Source organism: Pteropus medius, unplaced genomic scaffold, assembly GCF_902729225.1.
Source record: "Pteropus medius unplaced genomic scaffold, Ma_sr-lr_union100, whole genome shotgun sequence".
Taxonomy (NCBI): Eukaryota; Metazoa; Chordata; class Mammalia; order Chiroptera; family Pteropodidae; genus Pteropus; species Pteropus medius.
The window spans coordinates 642,563-656,098 of NW_024349519.1; the positions used below are offsets into that span (position 1 = coordinate 642,563).

Here is a 13,536-nt window from a genome sequence, read left to right on the forward strand (position 1 = left end):
TCTCTCGTGCTACCCAAAATACCCTCATCCTTATATCAATAGCTAGTACTTTGTCATGGATACAGGTAAGACAACTCTTAAGTCTTCCCTTCACCAGTGCTTCTAATTCAGTGAAAAGGGCTAGATGTATTCAACCAGTTGAACAGTGTGGCTAACATAGAACATTTGCATTTCGATGTACAAGAGTGGGTCATGATACAAAGGAAAGCCTTCGTTAGGAGGCACTAATCCATCTTGGTACAGTGTTAGATGCCTCAGTAAGCTCAAATTGTGTGGTTCCAGTGTGTCACAGCTTTGTATCCATTTTAATACATTTTGCTCCACCATTTAGGAAGGTAGGTGGCTGCTTTGATCTGTAGAAATACCTAATAATTGTCCTGATAAAATGACACTAAAGTGATTTTGCTATGCGAAATCTATTTTGGGACTCTTATTTTGTAATACTCTCTCCTCTTGGATTAGCAGTTTGATCCAAATGTCTTCTAACAGAAACCCCACTATTCTAGGTGGAGTTCATTTTACCAGTCAGAAATCAGAGACACAATCTGGGCTTGATGCGAATTAATATGCTATTGGTGTAGCAGCCTTCCTGAAGGCTCATTTACATAATGCTGTATTTTTGTCTTCTGGTCTGCCCATCCCATAAATTTGAGGTGAAGCTTTCTCCCCTGGTTAGTTAGGATGTTTTACTCTGCTTTGGTCTGTAGGAAAGACAGATTCAGCTGATTCGAGAGATGCTCATGTGTGACACATCTGGCAGCATTCAACTAAGCGAGGAGCAAAAATCAGCTCTGGCTTTTCTCAACAGAGGCCAACCATCCAGCGGCAATGCTGGGAACAAAAGGTGGGGGAACTGCATCTGTTGTTATCTGATCACAAGCAACACAGCTGTCAGAAGTTCTTGTTATCTGAACTCTTATATATACTGCTTCTGGAATGTGTGCTGAATAAAGCAGAAAAAGACTTTGGAGGAATGGTGGGTGGGAAATAAAAGCAGAGTCCTCCCTATTTTCTTTTATTGTGATTTTTTTAATCTTTCCTTGGGATTTTGTTTCACCATGGGTAAAATTTTGATGTCGGTGCTAAATTGCTCATCAATAACTAATCCTGTAGATTGCTAAGAAATCTAAAGGTGAAAGTGGCAGTTCAGCAATACTTTCAGTGTTTACTCTCCAGAGAGCTCTTGTAGCTCTTCTGGTTTAGAAAGGCCTTCTGTGAGCCAAGACTAGACAATAATTTTGGTTCCACTGCATCATTCTTTAAAATAGTCTCAGCCAGGCTTTGAATTTAACATCCCCAATACAATACATAGGGAAAGGTCAGCATTTTTAGAGCTGTTTATTTTGTTGCCTGTTTGTTTTACAGAGAATCCTTATAACTAAAAAGATGTACAGGCTTAATTTCTTAAAAAGCTAATGCTGGGTAATACTCTTTCTTGTAAAAAGCAACCACAAATGCGATCAAATTAAACTTCATTCTTCTGCCTTGTGAATTTTTAGTAGCCTGTAGTACACACTCAACAGGGAATAGCACCCATACCACTGATTGTAATTTTCAGCTGTGGTTATAAGGCCTTTGCTGAAAATGCAACTGTGCTGCATTTATACTCATGCATGCACACACAGTCCCCATGAAACCATAAAAAGCAACCCACCACAGCTAGGGTTTGAGCTTGTAGTTATCTCCATAGGGAAGGCATTGCTGTGAAATTGGCTGGCGTTACCTGACCAATGTGACTGTTCTGGATGCTGGTGGATTTTACGTTTCACAGCCTTCTGTATCTAACACTGTATTGTTTCACTCATCTAGACTGTCAACCATTGATGAATCTGGTTCCATTTTATCAGATATCAGCTTTGACAAGACTGATGAATCGCTGGTAATGAACATTTGATCTCTGAGAATTACATATATTCCTGCTCCTTCAGGAATTTCTCCTGTCCTCTCTTCTGAAATTCTTTTATTACTGTGTTATTAGTTGATGTGTTATAGATACTGAGCTAACATTTTAAAACATGAATTCACACAAGCTATAAGAGACTGGCTTACATATTTTTTTAGTTTCTGGAAGTAAGAATATAGAATTTAGGATTTGGCATGAGGTTACATTTATTTAATGGATCTGTGAGCTGCATGTACTAACTGACTATATCTTGACTTATCAAAGCCCCAGCTACCAATAAAAAAAATTAGCAAAACTGTATCCAGGCAGAGCTTATTTGCTGCTCTTAGGGAGAATAGACTTGTGCCTTATGTCTGCATTAGTTTGGTTCTTGAGGAAAACTTAGTTATACTTTACAATTAGAAGGACAACCAATGCTCTGGAGCTTCAGCCAGAAGATTGATGAGGCTGTTTCCAGGTGCTATATGCTTTGATCAACAGTGGTCAACATGTCTAAACTCTTCGTTACCCTGCTTTTGTGGGACAACATCTTTCTAACTTATGGTGGTGTTTCTGCCTGAAAGATCATCTCCTAATATTTCAATCTTTGATATTCAGGAGATTGGTAGTTTATTAGTTTGTGTATCTTTCCTGTTTTACTGGCTGAAAGCTAGTAAACAAAACAATAAATCAGGAGGTTATTGGTGGTTAGTTTTCCGATGCTAGCAGAACAAGTCACAGCTACTTGTTACATGGGCTAGGAATTTTCTGTTCAAATTCAGTATTTGACTAAGTAAATTAACTGCCATTTTACAGATAGAAATATTAGATATCACCTTTTTAAAATAAATGATATAGAAAAATGGGATATATAATAAAACTAGAACATATTAGCTGATTTTGGAGCTAGACCTATGATATATCTGTTGTAACTAAAGGTGAATTAAACAACCAGTAGCTAAATTACTTGACAACGAATTGGAGAGGTTAAATTTATTTAGCTAAGTTACTAAGTGCTGTATATAACTGTTTCTGAATTTTGTGTTTTCGGGGATTATCAAGAGTTAAGAAAGTCACAGGTAGCTACTAAAAATGAATGCAGGTGGTTAAAATAAGTGAAATGAAACTAGACCACAGTAAATGACACATAATTCTTTGGTGGTGAATATGCCTTTTAGAGTCCAAGGAAGATGGACGATTGAGAAATGTAAAACTTGAACTAGAACTTTTTAAGTGGCTATATTGTACTGAACATCTGATTAGACAATAGCAATCCCTTAAGAGCAAGAATCACATTTAATAGGATCAGTATAACACCTAACATTCTGTAAGTTCTAAAACTAATTAGAAAAATAATCAGAAACGAAGGACCAAGTACTGGAGATAATCATGACAGAAGTTGATTATTTAACCTTTTCTTGCCTCTGTGATATTGATTCCTGATTCTGTTATGGCTTCAATTTTGGAAACAAAGTATGTTCTTTAGCTCTATAGCTACAACACTTGAGACCCTCCCTTCTTCTCTTCAAATTATAAACTAGGTAGTCTGACTCAAGAAGCCTTTAAAGTTCTCTAAATTTATTTGCATAGGGTTTTGGGAAGGCCTAACCAAACAGAAATTAATACAGTTTAATTATCAACAGGATTGGGATTCTTCTTTGGTAAAGACTTTCAAACTGAAGAAGAGAGAAAAGAGGGTATGTATAGTTTTATTTAGTTTTTAATTTAATTTAATTTAATTTTTACAAAGTAACAATAAAAGAGTTTTCTCTGGAAATTTTGCCATGATACTGTATTCCCGACATGTTGCTTTAGCCATTGTTAAATACATGTTACAAATGAATCCATGCTGGGGGCAGTATTGATGTTTTTTGAGGTAGTAACTCAAGAGAGAATCTGTCCCATTTCACTGTTCTGGATTGCTCTCACTTCAGTCATTGAGTGTAAAAGGATATACTTAAGTTTGTTTTGAGTTGTCATATAAATTTTTATGCAGGACTTTTGTGCTCTAACATAAGCTTCAGATGAAATGTGTGTATAATGGGATATACAGAGATCTATTTGTGTGTGCTTGTTTAGGGTACTTAATATGTTTCCAAAGACTTTATGTTCTTAGATAGGATTACAGCTCTACTTTTTCTGGTGCTGTCATCTAAATTTTTCCAAAGCTTACTTGTTTCTTCTAGGGCAGTGAAAGCATTTTTGTGTTGGTACAACTTAAGCTTCACGTGGAAATTGACAATGAGAGAAAGTATATTGTTTGTTACTTACTGTAGCCCTGGAACCTAGGACTTGCATCCAAGCCGTCTAATGGGATAATTTTATCTTCTGTGCTTCAGATCTTCTCCTTGGCACTAAAGTTATTGTTATTCGCCCCCTCCCTAGCGCTCCAGTAGCCGACAGTTCATTGATGGTCCCCCTGGACCTATAAAGAAAACTCGTTCCATTGGCTCCACAGCAGACCAGGTAAAAATAGTCAGGTCAAGAGAATTATGGTCTTGAACACATCAAAGATTCATGAGCCCGAGCATTAAAAATCTGAGTTAACGTTGCAGTGTATTTTTGAGAGAGGTGTTTAGTGAGAGTTTTTTATGTTAATAGACTTCTTATCCATATGAATGGATTATTCTGATTAAGTAAACAGCTCTCAGCTTTATGTTTGATTCTTAGTTGCTTGTATGTATACCCCTATGAGCTATATTTCTGTTCTAAAGTATGAGATTTCAACTTAATATTGTTTTGGGCTAGGGCCTTAATCCTAACAAAGGAATTTTCAAGCACTCCAAAACACCCTATAGTGGAGGAGGGGAAATGAGATTCAGATATTCTTTTCTTCTTATTACTTTTGTTTCAGGGAAATGAATCCGTAGTTGCAAAAACTACAGTGACTGTTCCCAGTGATGGCGGGCCCATTGAAGCTATATCTACTATTGAGACTGTGCCATACTGGACAAGAAGCCGAAGGAAAACAGGTCCGTTGGGTTTGCAGCTGAATTGCCTGTGTAAAACAACTGGTAAAATTTTGGGGAGAATTGGTTTCTTAGAACCTTCATGAGGCAGGGATTGGATATATTGTGTAGTTTCTTACTGAAGGCCAGTGCACTCTGTGTCAAACCCTGCCCTTAGACTGCCAGCCTGGCCGATGCCACTAGTGCATAACTTGTTCTTGAAATGGTTTCTTTTGCAATAGCTGTTATATTCCTTTCTGATTATGGTTACAGATTACCGATTATCTACCAGTTATATTAAAATTGGGGTTAAATTCAGAAGGAACAAAATACTTAAGACTTAAACTTGTTTTCTAGGTGCTTTACAGCCTTGGAATAGTGACTCCACTTTGAGCAGCCGGCAGCTGGAGCCAAGAGCTGAGACAGACGGTTCTAGCACTCCGCAGAGTAATGGAGGAATGCGTCTGCATGACTTTGTCTCTAAGACGGTAAAAATGTGATTGCTTCTTTTTTTGGGTATCTTTAATTTTCTAATTGTGAAAGTACTATGTACTAGGAATACATTTAAATACTTCAGTGTTATAAAGTTAAATGTTGAATTTCCTTCCTCCTTCCAGTCCCACTCTCCAGGGATAACTACTGGTTATAGAAGGTATATATATTTCAATTCCATGAGTAATATTAAAAGAGAGCAACTTTTCCGAAGCAGTTATTTATGCTTTTTAGTGATACATATTTGTGTTTTGTGCTTAAATAATAGCACGTTTTAACTTTGCTCCATTTGATTTCCTCATAAAAAACCCAAGCAAACTGTCAGTCTCAGAGGAGTTAATTGACTTGTTTGAGCTACGTGACAGTAAGTGGCAGAGTTAACATGGAGGTTTTCTGACTCCTTGTCAACAAGTTCTTCTCACTACTGTACACTGCTCTCTCCTAGCTGAATGACCTTATGCAAGTTATTTAGCCTTTTTTTGCTTATGTTTCTTTATCTTAAAGAGATCAAATCCTATTTTATATGATTATTGTGAGAAATACACAAGCAAATATGCGTAAAAGGATTAGAAAGTTGTTCAGCACTGCTAAGTGCTTAATAAATGTTGGTCGATGATGTTTATCATTTTATAATTCATACCACTCTGTTCCTTCTGCCCCATTTCATCCTCAGGTTATTAAACCCGAATCTTGTGTTCCATGTGGAAAGCGGATAAAATTTGGCAAGCTGTCTCTGAAGTGTCGAGACTGTCGTGTGGTCTCTCATCCAGAATGTCGAGACCGCTGTCCCCTTCCCTGCATTCCTACCCTTCTAGGAACACCTGTGAAGATTGGAGAGGTATGAGCCATCATTGTGTTATAGCTTCAGCTCTTCCAAAGTTGGATGTTTTTGTTCTAAAATTAATGATACCAAATATATTTCTTTCCACACATAATGAACAGAAATTATAAAATATTAACTCAACAGAGTCCTGTTTGGATTTGTCTGTCTGTTTTGTAACCTTTCTAAACCATACTCTTCCCTTACCTGCCCTCCTTCCTGTCCCTCCCTTCCCCTTTCTCTCTCCCTACCCTTCTGCCATTTCCACCCTTCTTCCCTCCCTTCTTTTCTTCCTCTCCTTCCCTTTCCTGCTCTTCTTTCCTCTTCCTTCTTTTCCCCATCCTATTCTATTTTGTAAAATTTGAAACAAAAGAAAGTAGAGAGATTAGTATAACCCCTGATTCCTATCGTTCAACTCTCATGATTACTACTAATTCATGTCCAATCTTTATTTATCAGTACTTCCATCTCCTCCTCCTGGCCCTGTCCAGTGAATTATTTTGAAGCAAATCTCAGCCATCATATAATTTCATCTGCAAATATCCTTTCTCTTACATTAGAGATATTCCATACTAGGCTATTAAGATTAGGTTGCTTATTTCTAAAAATTGATTCAATCCATTAAGAGATTATTTATCATACAAGCAACATTAGCAAGAATCAAAACAAAATGACTAAGCTGCTACTCAGCCCTCGGCAAAACCAATTTTATTTTTCCCTAACCTTAAGAGTTCTTATTGGTGCAAATTTTTTTTTTTTTTTTTTTTACAAATTTTCTGTACTCTGATATAGTACCATGGAATTCTCCTCTGTAGGTAGGTTTGTATTACAATCAACTGAGTTGTGTTAATTTTTCTTACTAAGAATAATTTAAAAGGTTTTCTTTTTTAGAGCAACAAATTAGTTTATATTAAAGGCCATACCTGTAATCTCATTATTGCTTGCTTTCCGATGTCCTTGAGTAGAAGAGAAGCACAGACACTTGTAGCTAGTCGTTTTATTACTTGTTCATGAAGACTGTGGTATCTCTGACCATAAATCAGTCCTGGCGTAGAGGTAGGAAAAAATAATTGAGAGTCTCTGTTTTAATATATGCTTTGGGAATAGGAATTTAAAAGTAGACATGATGTCCCAGCCTAAGTATTAGTCTGGAGATGGTTCTTCCCACTGGTCTGGATCTGCTGGTCTAAGTGGTATAAATAATAATTTAAAACTTCCTTTTCAGGGAATGCTGGCAGATTATGTGTCTCAGACTTCTCCGATGATACCCTCCATTGTTGTCCACTGTGTAAATGAGATTGAGCAGAGAGGACTGACTGAGGTAAGGGTAAACCCTAGTCGAGGATGAATTTATTACTTGTGTCAACAATTAGGAGCTTAACTGAAATGTCACCCCAATAATAGACAGGCCTATATCGGATCTCGGGCTGTGACCGGACAGTAAAAGAACTGAAAGAGAAATTTCTTAGAGTGAAAACTGTACCCCTTCTCAGCAAAGTGGATGACATCCATGCTATCTGTAGCCTTTTGAAAGACTTCCTTCGAAACCTCAAAGAACCCCTTCTGACCTTTCGGCTAAACAAGACCTTTATGGAAGCAGCAGGTAAGGACAGATCTTAATAGGTACTTGAGTGTGAGTTCCACAAGGGGCAGGAATTTTTGACTCTTCTGTTTACAGTTTTATCCCTGCCTAGTAAAGTGCCTGAAACATGGTAGGTGCTCAAATACTTTGATGGATGAATAAATATATCTGTGTCTCCTATACCTGTTTTCTTCATCTAAACTGTATAGGGCACTAACAGGTTTTTTGTTGTGGTTGCTTTCTGTCGTTGTTTAGTCAAGTTTTAGGTTGTCCTTTTGAACTTGGAACTATCTTTGATTCCTTTTCCTCACATTCCACATTTAATCCAGTGGCAAATCTTGCCTGCAGAGGTCTTGTAAAATACATCTTAAATTTGCAATTTGTCACTCCTACTACTACCACTCTTTACATCTTTCACTCTGGAGTGATGTGAGAACATCCTGATTTTCCTGTTTCTATTCTTGCCCCCCTACAATGCGATCCTCATACAGTAGCTAGAGTGGTCCTTTAAAAAGTTAAATTAGATGATGTTTCTTCTGTCCTCAGTATCCTCCAATGGCTTCCCTTCGCTCTCAGAATAAAATCCACAGTTCTTAGCATGGCCTAAAAGACCCTACACAATTTGGCTTCTGGTTATGTCTCCAACATCATTTCCTTTTATAGTCTTCCCTTCTTTCCTTCTTTTACAGTTACAATGGAATTCTTGCAATTCTTAGAACATAACAGACTTCTTCCTTGAGACCTTCACATTAGTTGTTGTCTCAGCCTGGAATGATATTTTCATGGTTTGCTCCTTTATTTCTTTAGGGTTTCTTTTTGAATATCTTATCTTCAGAAACACCTTTCCTGACCACGTTGTCTAAAATAACAGCTCCCATTACATTCTAGCTTTTTGCCTGCCATATATTACAACCTAATATGTTACATGTATTACTACTTAATAGATATTTGCTTTTTGACTAACTCTTCCAATAATACCTGGCACATAGTAGGCCCTTAAACATGCATTATGAACGAATACCTGCTTGATAATTATAGTCACAGCAGTGTGGGTCTCGGTTGCTAGCTGCTTTCCCTAACTGCAAAAGCTGGCTTTTTTTAAAAGTTCTGATTTCTAATATTGAGTTGTTGGCCAGTATCTTGCCTGTTAATGAAACTAGAGTCTGATGCAGTCATGAACCTAATCACAAGTTTCAGAAGCTTACTGTATAGATGAGGCTTTGCGGTCAATAACCTGGAAGCCTGCTGTCGAGGGAAAGAAGTCTTAGGCCTCTTGGTGCTCTCTTTTCATTTACAGAAATCACAGATGAGGACAACAGCATAGCTGCCATGTACCAGGCTGTTGGTGAACTGCCCCAGGCCAACAGAGACACATTAGCTTTCCTCATGATTCACTTGCAGAGGTGAGTACAGCAGAAACTTTTTTCGAGGAGTTAGGGAATTTTCCAAGGGGAAGATAATGTGGGTTGGGTTTTAGGGAGGGAACGTGAGTGATGGATTGTTTTCTTGTAGAATTTATATTTTGGTCTGTGTTTAAGTGGAGAAACAAGTGTTCTAATTTAATGCTCTTTTGCTTAGAGTGGCTCAGAGCCCAAACACTAAAATGGATGTTGCCAATCTGGCTAAAGTCTTTGGCCCTACAATAGTTGCCCATGCCGTGCCCAATCCAGATCCAATGACAATGTTACAGGACATCAAGTGTCAACCGAAGGTAGGCAAGCATGTATATATATATGAACTTGTGTAACATAACCTGAGAGACGAGTGAGAGGTTAGCCCTGAGCTTTTGGAAGTTTGCTAACATGTTTGGTGGTTTTTAGGTGGTGGAACGCCTGCTTTCACTGCCCCTGGAATACTGGAGTCAGTTCATGATGGTGGAACAAGAGAACATTGATCCCATGCGTGTCATTGAAAACTCAAATGCCTTTTCAACACCACAGACACCAGATATTAAAGGTATGGCGTAAGTTGAGCTTTTCTTTTTTTTTTTTTTTTTGTAATTTTAAAAAATTAGTTAATTTTTATGGTGACATTTGTTAACGAAATCCGGTAAGTTTCAGCTGTACATTTTAACAGTAAGGCATATATATATTTACATTGTGTGTTCACCTCCCGTAGTTTGATTTCTTTCTGTCATTACATATTTGACCCTTTTTACCCCATCTACCTCCCCTTTCCCCTGCTTCCCTCTAGTAAGTTGTGCTTTTTAAAGAACCTGACTCCCTGTCCAGTTTTGGTCACGTGTCCTCTCCCTGCCTTCACTAGAGTTGTTTGAAATTTATATTATTCAATAAAAATTAAATTCATTTTGAGAATTCTAACATTAAAGGAAAATCTACCATCCTGATTTTTTCCCTACTTTTTAATGCTCTCCTTTCTTTACACATATGGACATTTTAAAAATGTAGATGTAATAATAATTTAGATATAATTTGTTATGTTTCTTGATATGTTTTACCAACTTGATTTCTTAAAAGCGTTTGCCAGTTTGTGTTGCCACCAAAAATGTGTGAGGCTTATTTCATTCTAATCTCACTGGCATTGGAGACCTCTTCTTTCCATTATTGCAATTTCCTTTTAAGAGAGCATATTGTTTTTTTCTAGTATAGGTAAAAATCAACTGGTTAGATGTTATAGTTATGAAGTTTGGAGTTTGAGAATGGCCTGAATCAGGAAGCGAATGTCAGCTATTAATTAAGCATTAATTTGCCTGCATAGTTCAAAAGACATAGGTATGTTCTAAAATGATGATAAAAATGATCTCTGGGACTTTGCTAGGTCTCTAACCTTAGCTCTTAAGTGCTCCATGGAGGGTTTCAGCTTAAAACAGGCCATCTACAAGGGTGCTTTCTTTTTTCCCCCCTCCTTTAAAAATATGTCTTAACTTTGATTGAAGTGAGTTTCCTGGGGCCTGTGACCACTCCTGAACATCAGCTTCTTAAGACTCCTTCATCTAGCTCCCTGTCACAGAGAGTCCGCTCCACCCTCACCAGGAACACACCCAGGTATGTAGAATTGGCCTGCTTAGAAAATAATAACTACTTTCTTAGATTTCTTTCCCATCATACTGAAGCTTATTGAAAGGAAGATTGAATTAGGTCTTAGGTAGCAACTAGACTTTAAAAGGAAACCTGGGGCCTTTTTTAAAGGGTCAGAAGGTCTGTACTGTTTCCCCTCTCTCATCTCAGGTGACAGAGTAGCTTACAGGGTAGTTATTGAGGGTTTTTTACTTTTAGTTTATTATATCAAGTCATGTTAGAATTGTTTATCATTTTTTTATAGAATACTTTTCTAGTTCATTCTTTTTCTTTAGATTTGGGAGCAAAAGCAAGTCTGCCACCAACCTAGGACAACAAGGCAACTTTTTTGCTTCTCCAATGCTCAAGTGAAGTCACGTCTCCTGTTACTTGCCAGCATTTACTGACTGCTAAAAAGGGTGCACCTGTACTCTCTGCTCTTGCAGCCTCCTGTACTCATTACTACTTTTAGCATTCTCCAGGCTTTTAATCAAGTTTAATTGTGCATGGGGGTTTTATTAAAACTATATATATCTCCCTCTCCTTCTCCTCAAGTAACGTACTATCCACACCTTATACCGTCGTTGGGAGCTTTTAGATGGGAGATCTTTACAGGCATAGAGGGGTAGTATGGAATTCATTGTGATTCTTTTTGGGGCTTAGGGGGGTTGTCCCTTTGGCTTAAAGCTAAATGCTGCTCATGGAATAACCTTTCTCTGATGTTATCTAGAACTAATTTCCACGAGACAATGACAAAAGCCCTATCTCTTTGGTAAGACTGACTTGTTTCTGGGTGGGAGGTGGAAGGTGAGAAGGCAGGGTAACGAAAGGTTTGGACATAGGATTTAGGATGGCTCCTTCCGAGAACTTGGAAGTTCCCATGCCTCCATTATGAACTGAGCTATAACATGGAGCCTTTATAAGAATGGGATAGGGTAAGGACAGAACTAGTCATGGGAGTATGCTTAGCTTTAATTGGGATTGATTAAGTTTTATAGTGTTAAGTGGCGCAACCTTGTAAAAGTGACACTACAACTTATATTTATCTCTGATGGGCCTCTGGCTGGACTTTGGGTCTGGTTGGAGTCAAAGCTAGTTCTTAAGTTGAATTCATTCTGATGCTTGACATGCACCTGCACCCCCTCCCTAGTCCATTGGAGCCCTAAAGGTCAGTATGCTATCTGTTTGGCATCCCAACTAACAAGAGTAGGCTATAAGGGGAGATTGTCAATATTTTGTGTGGCAAGAAAAGCCACATTCATTTTGTCTTTGCACTTTGGATGCCAAAATCCTCTTGTGTAACATAGCCACATCTAGATAAATATGAGCTTTTCTCTCTATTAAAATTACTTTCAGTGTCTATAAAAATGCTTTCTTCTTTAGAATGTTTCTAATCCATATTGACCCTTATCTGTAAAACACATATTTGGAATAATATTTGGAAAAAAGTAAATAGTTTTTTCAAAACAAATGTGAAGTTGGTTTTCTTGTCCTGGAAGGTAACATTCAACGCCTTTTTTCTTTAGAAGATATTTTTCCTCAAAGTGTTTTGCGTCTGTTGTTCATCTCCATTCCCTCCTCCCACCCAGACTTTACCACCACCAGGAGTTTGTTTCTCATTCAGTCTCTTTCATTGCCAAATTGAAATGGTAGATTTGTCCCTATGATTGTTATCCTCTCATTTGAAGAAACTACTTTAAACAAAAAACAAACTTTTAAACAAGTCTTTAGGGACCAGAATGGTGCAGATTTAAATGGCTCACCAGCTGTGGCTGACTGCCCAGAAGGAACATCCTTCACTGCTGGAAGTGACTCTGGAGTGAGCCGGGATGATTAACTGAGGGCACCTGCACTTGGAACTCTGAAGCTGGTGAACAGAATGTATCTGAGATTGAACGTAAACAGTTGCAGGCTTAATATGTAACTGTGGAGAGAGGAGGCAACCTACTGGCTTTTTTCCCAGTAGGGAAAAAAGGTGGCAGTTCTCACAGCAGGGCCCATCTGCCTTAGCAAATTGACAGAGGATGGGTCCCATCTCCCCTTCCCCTCTTTTACACACACATGCCTATTAGGTTTGGGTTTTTTAAACTTTTGTCCTAGATGCCGTCTCTTTTCTTATGTCTCTGCAAGCCTACTGTTGGCCTGGCTCCATATTTGCTGTTCTGTAGTATCTCCCTAAGGTGCATTTTAAGTCACTAATGTAGAAGAAGTAAATGGATTGTATAATGTTAGTGAAGGCAAGACTTCCCTATGCAGGAACTGATGGCCCATTAACGAAAAAGGAAATGGTCCTATGTGTCAAGTGTTGGCAGCCAATCTCTCAGTTTTGGGCTAGGCCAAGAGACCTTCGCCATGAAAATAATTCTGATCTTAGCAAAGGGAAATATGTACTCACCTCCAACTTCTTTAACAGCACTTCATGTGGAACAGCCTGACTTTTGAGGGCTTTCTTAAATTATACTTCCTTGTGTTGGATCTATGGAAAAGGGACAGTGTTCTGGAGTGACTGTCACCCCTGTCTCCTGCTCCTAACCTTTTCTGATGCTGCCTCTTACTCCTTCTTAAATGCAGTTTAACTTTACTGCCCCACTTGCTAATAACCAGAATCTTTAAATCCCTTCTCAGTCTATGTAAGACAAGTTTGATGTTTATTTAACTGGGCAAGCATTACATGGTTTGATTCAGCAGCAACACTTTGCATTTATTACAGGGTATTTAATGATTTCTTAAAAAGGTGAATTCATTGCTTGCAGAAATAGAAGGTAAGAAGTCACCTGAGTTTTGATCAGAGGACT

At 38.1% G+C, this 13,536-nt stretch overlaps 1 protein-coding gene across 5 annotated transcripts in view; it reads left to right on the forward strand.

The window, feature by feature from the left end:
* The window catches only part of RACGAP1 (Rac GTPase activating protein 1), a 28,114-nt gene extending 15,906 nt beyond the window's left edge, over window positions 1-12,208 (forward strand). For 3 of the 5 annotated variants that reach the window (XM_039882081.1, XM_039882083.1, XM_039882084.1), the window contains exons 4-17: window positions 708-844; window positions 1,810-1,879; window positions 3,526-3,579; window positions 4,268-4,348; window positions 4,737-4,854; window positions 5,188-5,318; window positions 5,996-6,160; window positions 7,368-7,463; window positions 7,547-7,745; window positions 9,022-9,127; window positions 9,303-9,435; window positions 9,545-9,680; window positions 10,621-10,729; window positions 11,038-12,208. In XM_039882081.1, the coding sequence (XP_039738015.1) occupies window positions 708-844; window positions 1,810-1,879; window positions 3,526-3,579; window positions 4,268-4,348; window positions 4,737-4,854; window positions 5,188-5,318; window positions 5,996-6,160; window positions 7,368-7,463; window positions 7,547-7,745; window positions 9,022-9,127; window positions 9,303-9,435; window positions 9,545-9,680; window positions 10,621-10,729; window positions 11,038-11,113 (1,611 nt within the window). In that variant the 3' untranslated portion in view covers window positions 11,114-12,208. The remainder of the gene's footprint in view (window positions 1-707; window positions 845-1,809; window positions 1,880-3,525; window positions 3,580-4,267; window positions 4,349-4,736; window positions 4,855-5,187; window positions 5,319-5,995; window positions 6,161-7,367; window positions 7,464-7,546; window positions 7,746-9,021; window positions 9,128-9,302; window positions 9,436-9,544; window positions 9,681-10,620; window positions 10,730-11,037) is intronic. The other 2 variants (XM_039882082.1, XM_039882085.1) reach the window with 1 other exon arrangement.
* Window positions 12,209-13,536: the final 1,328 nt, after the last annotated feature.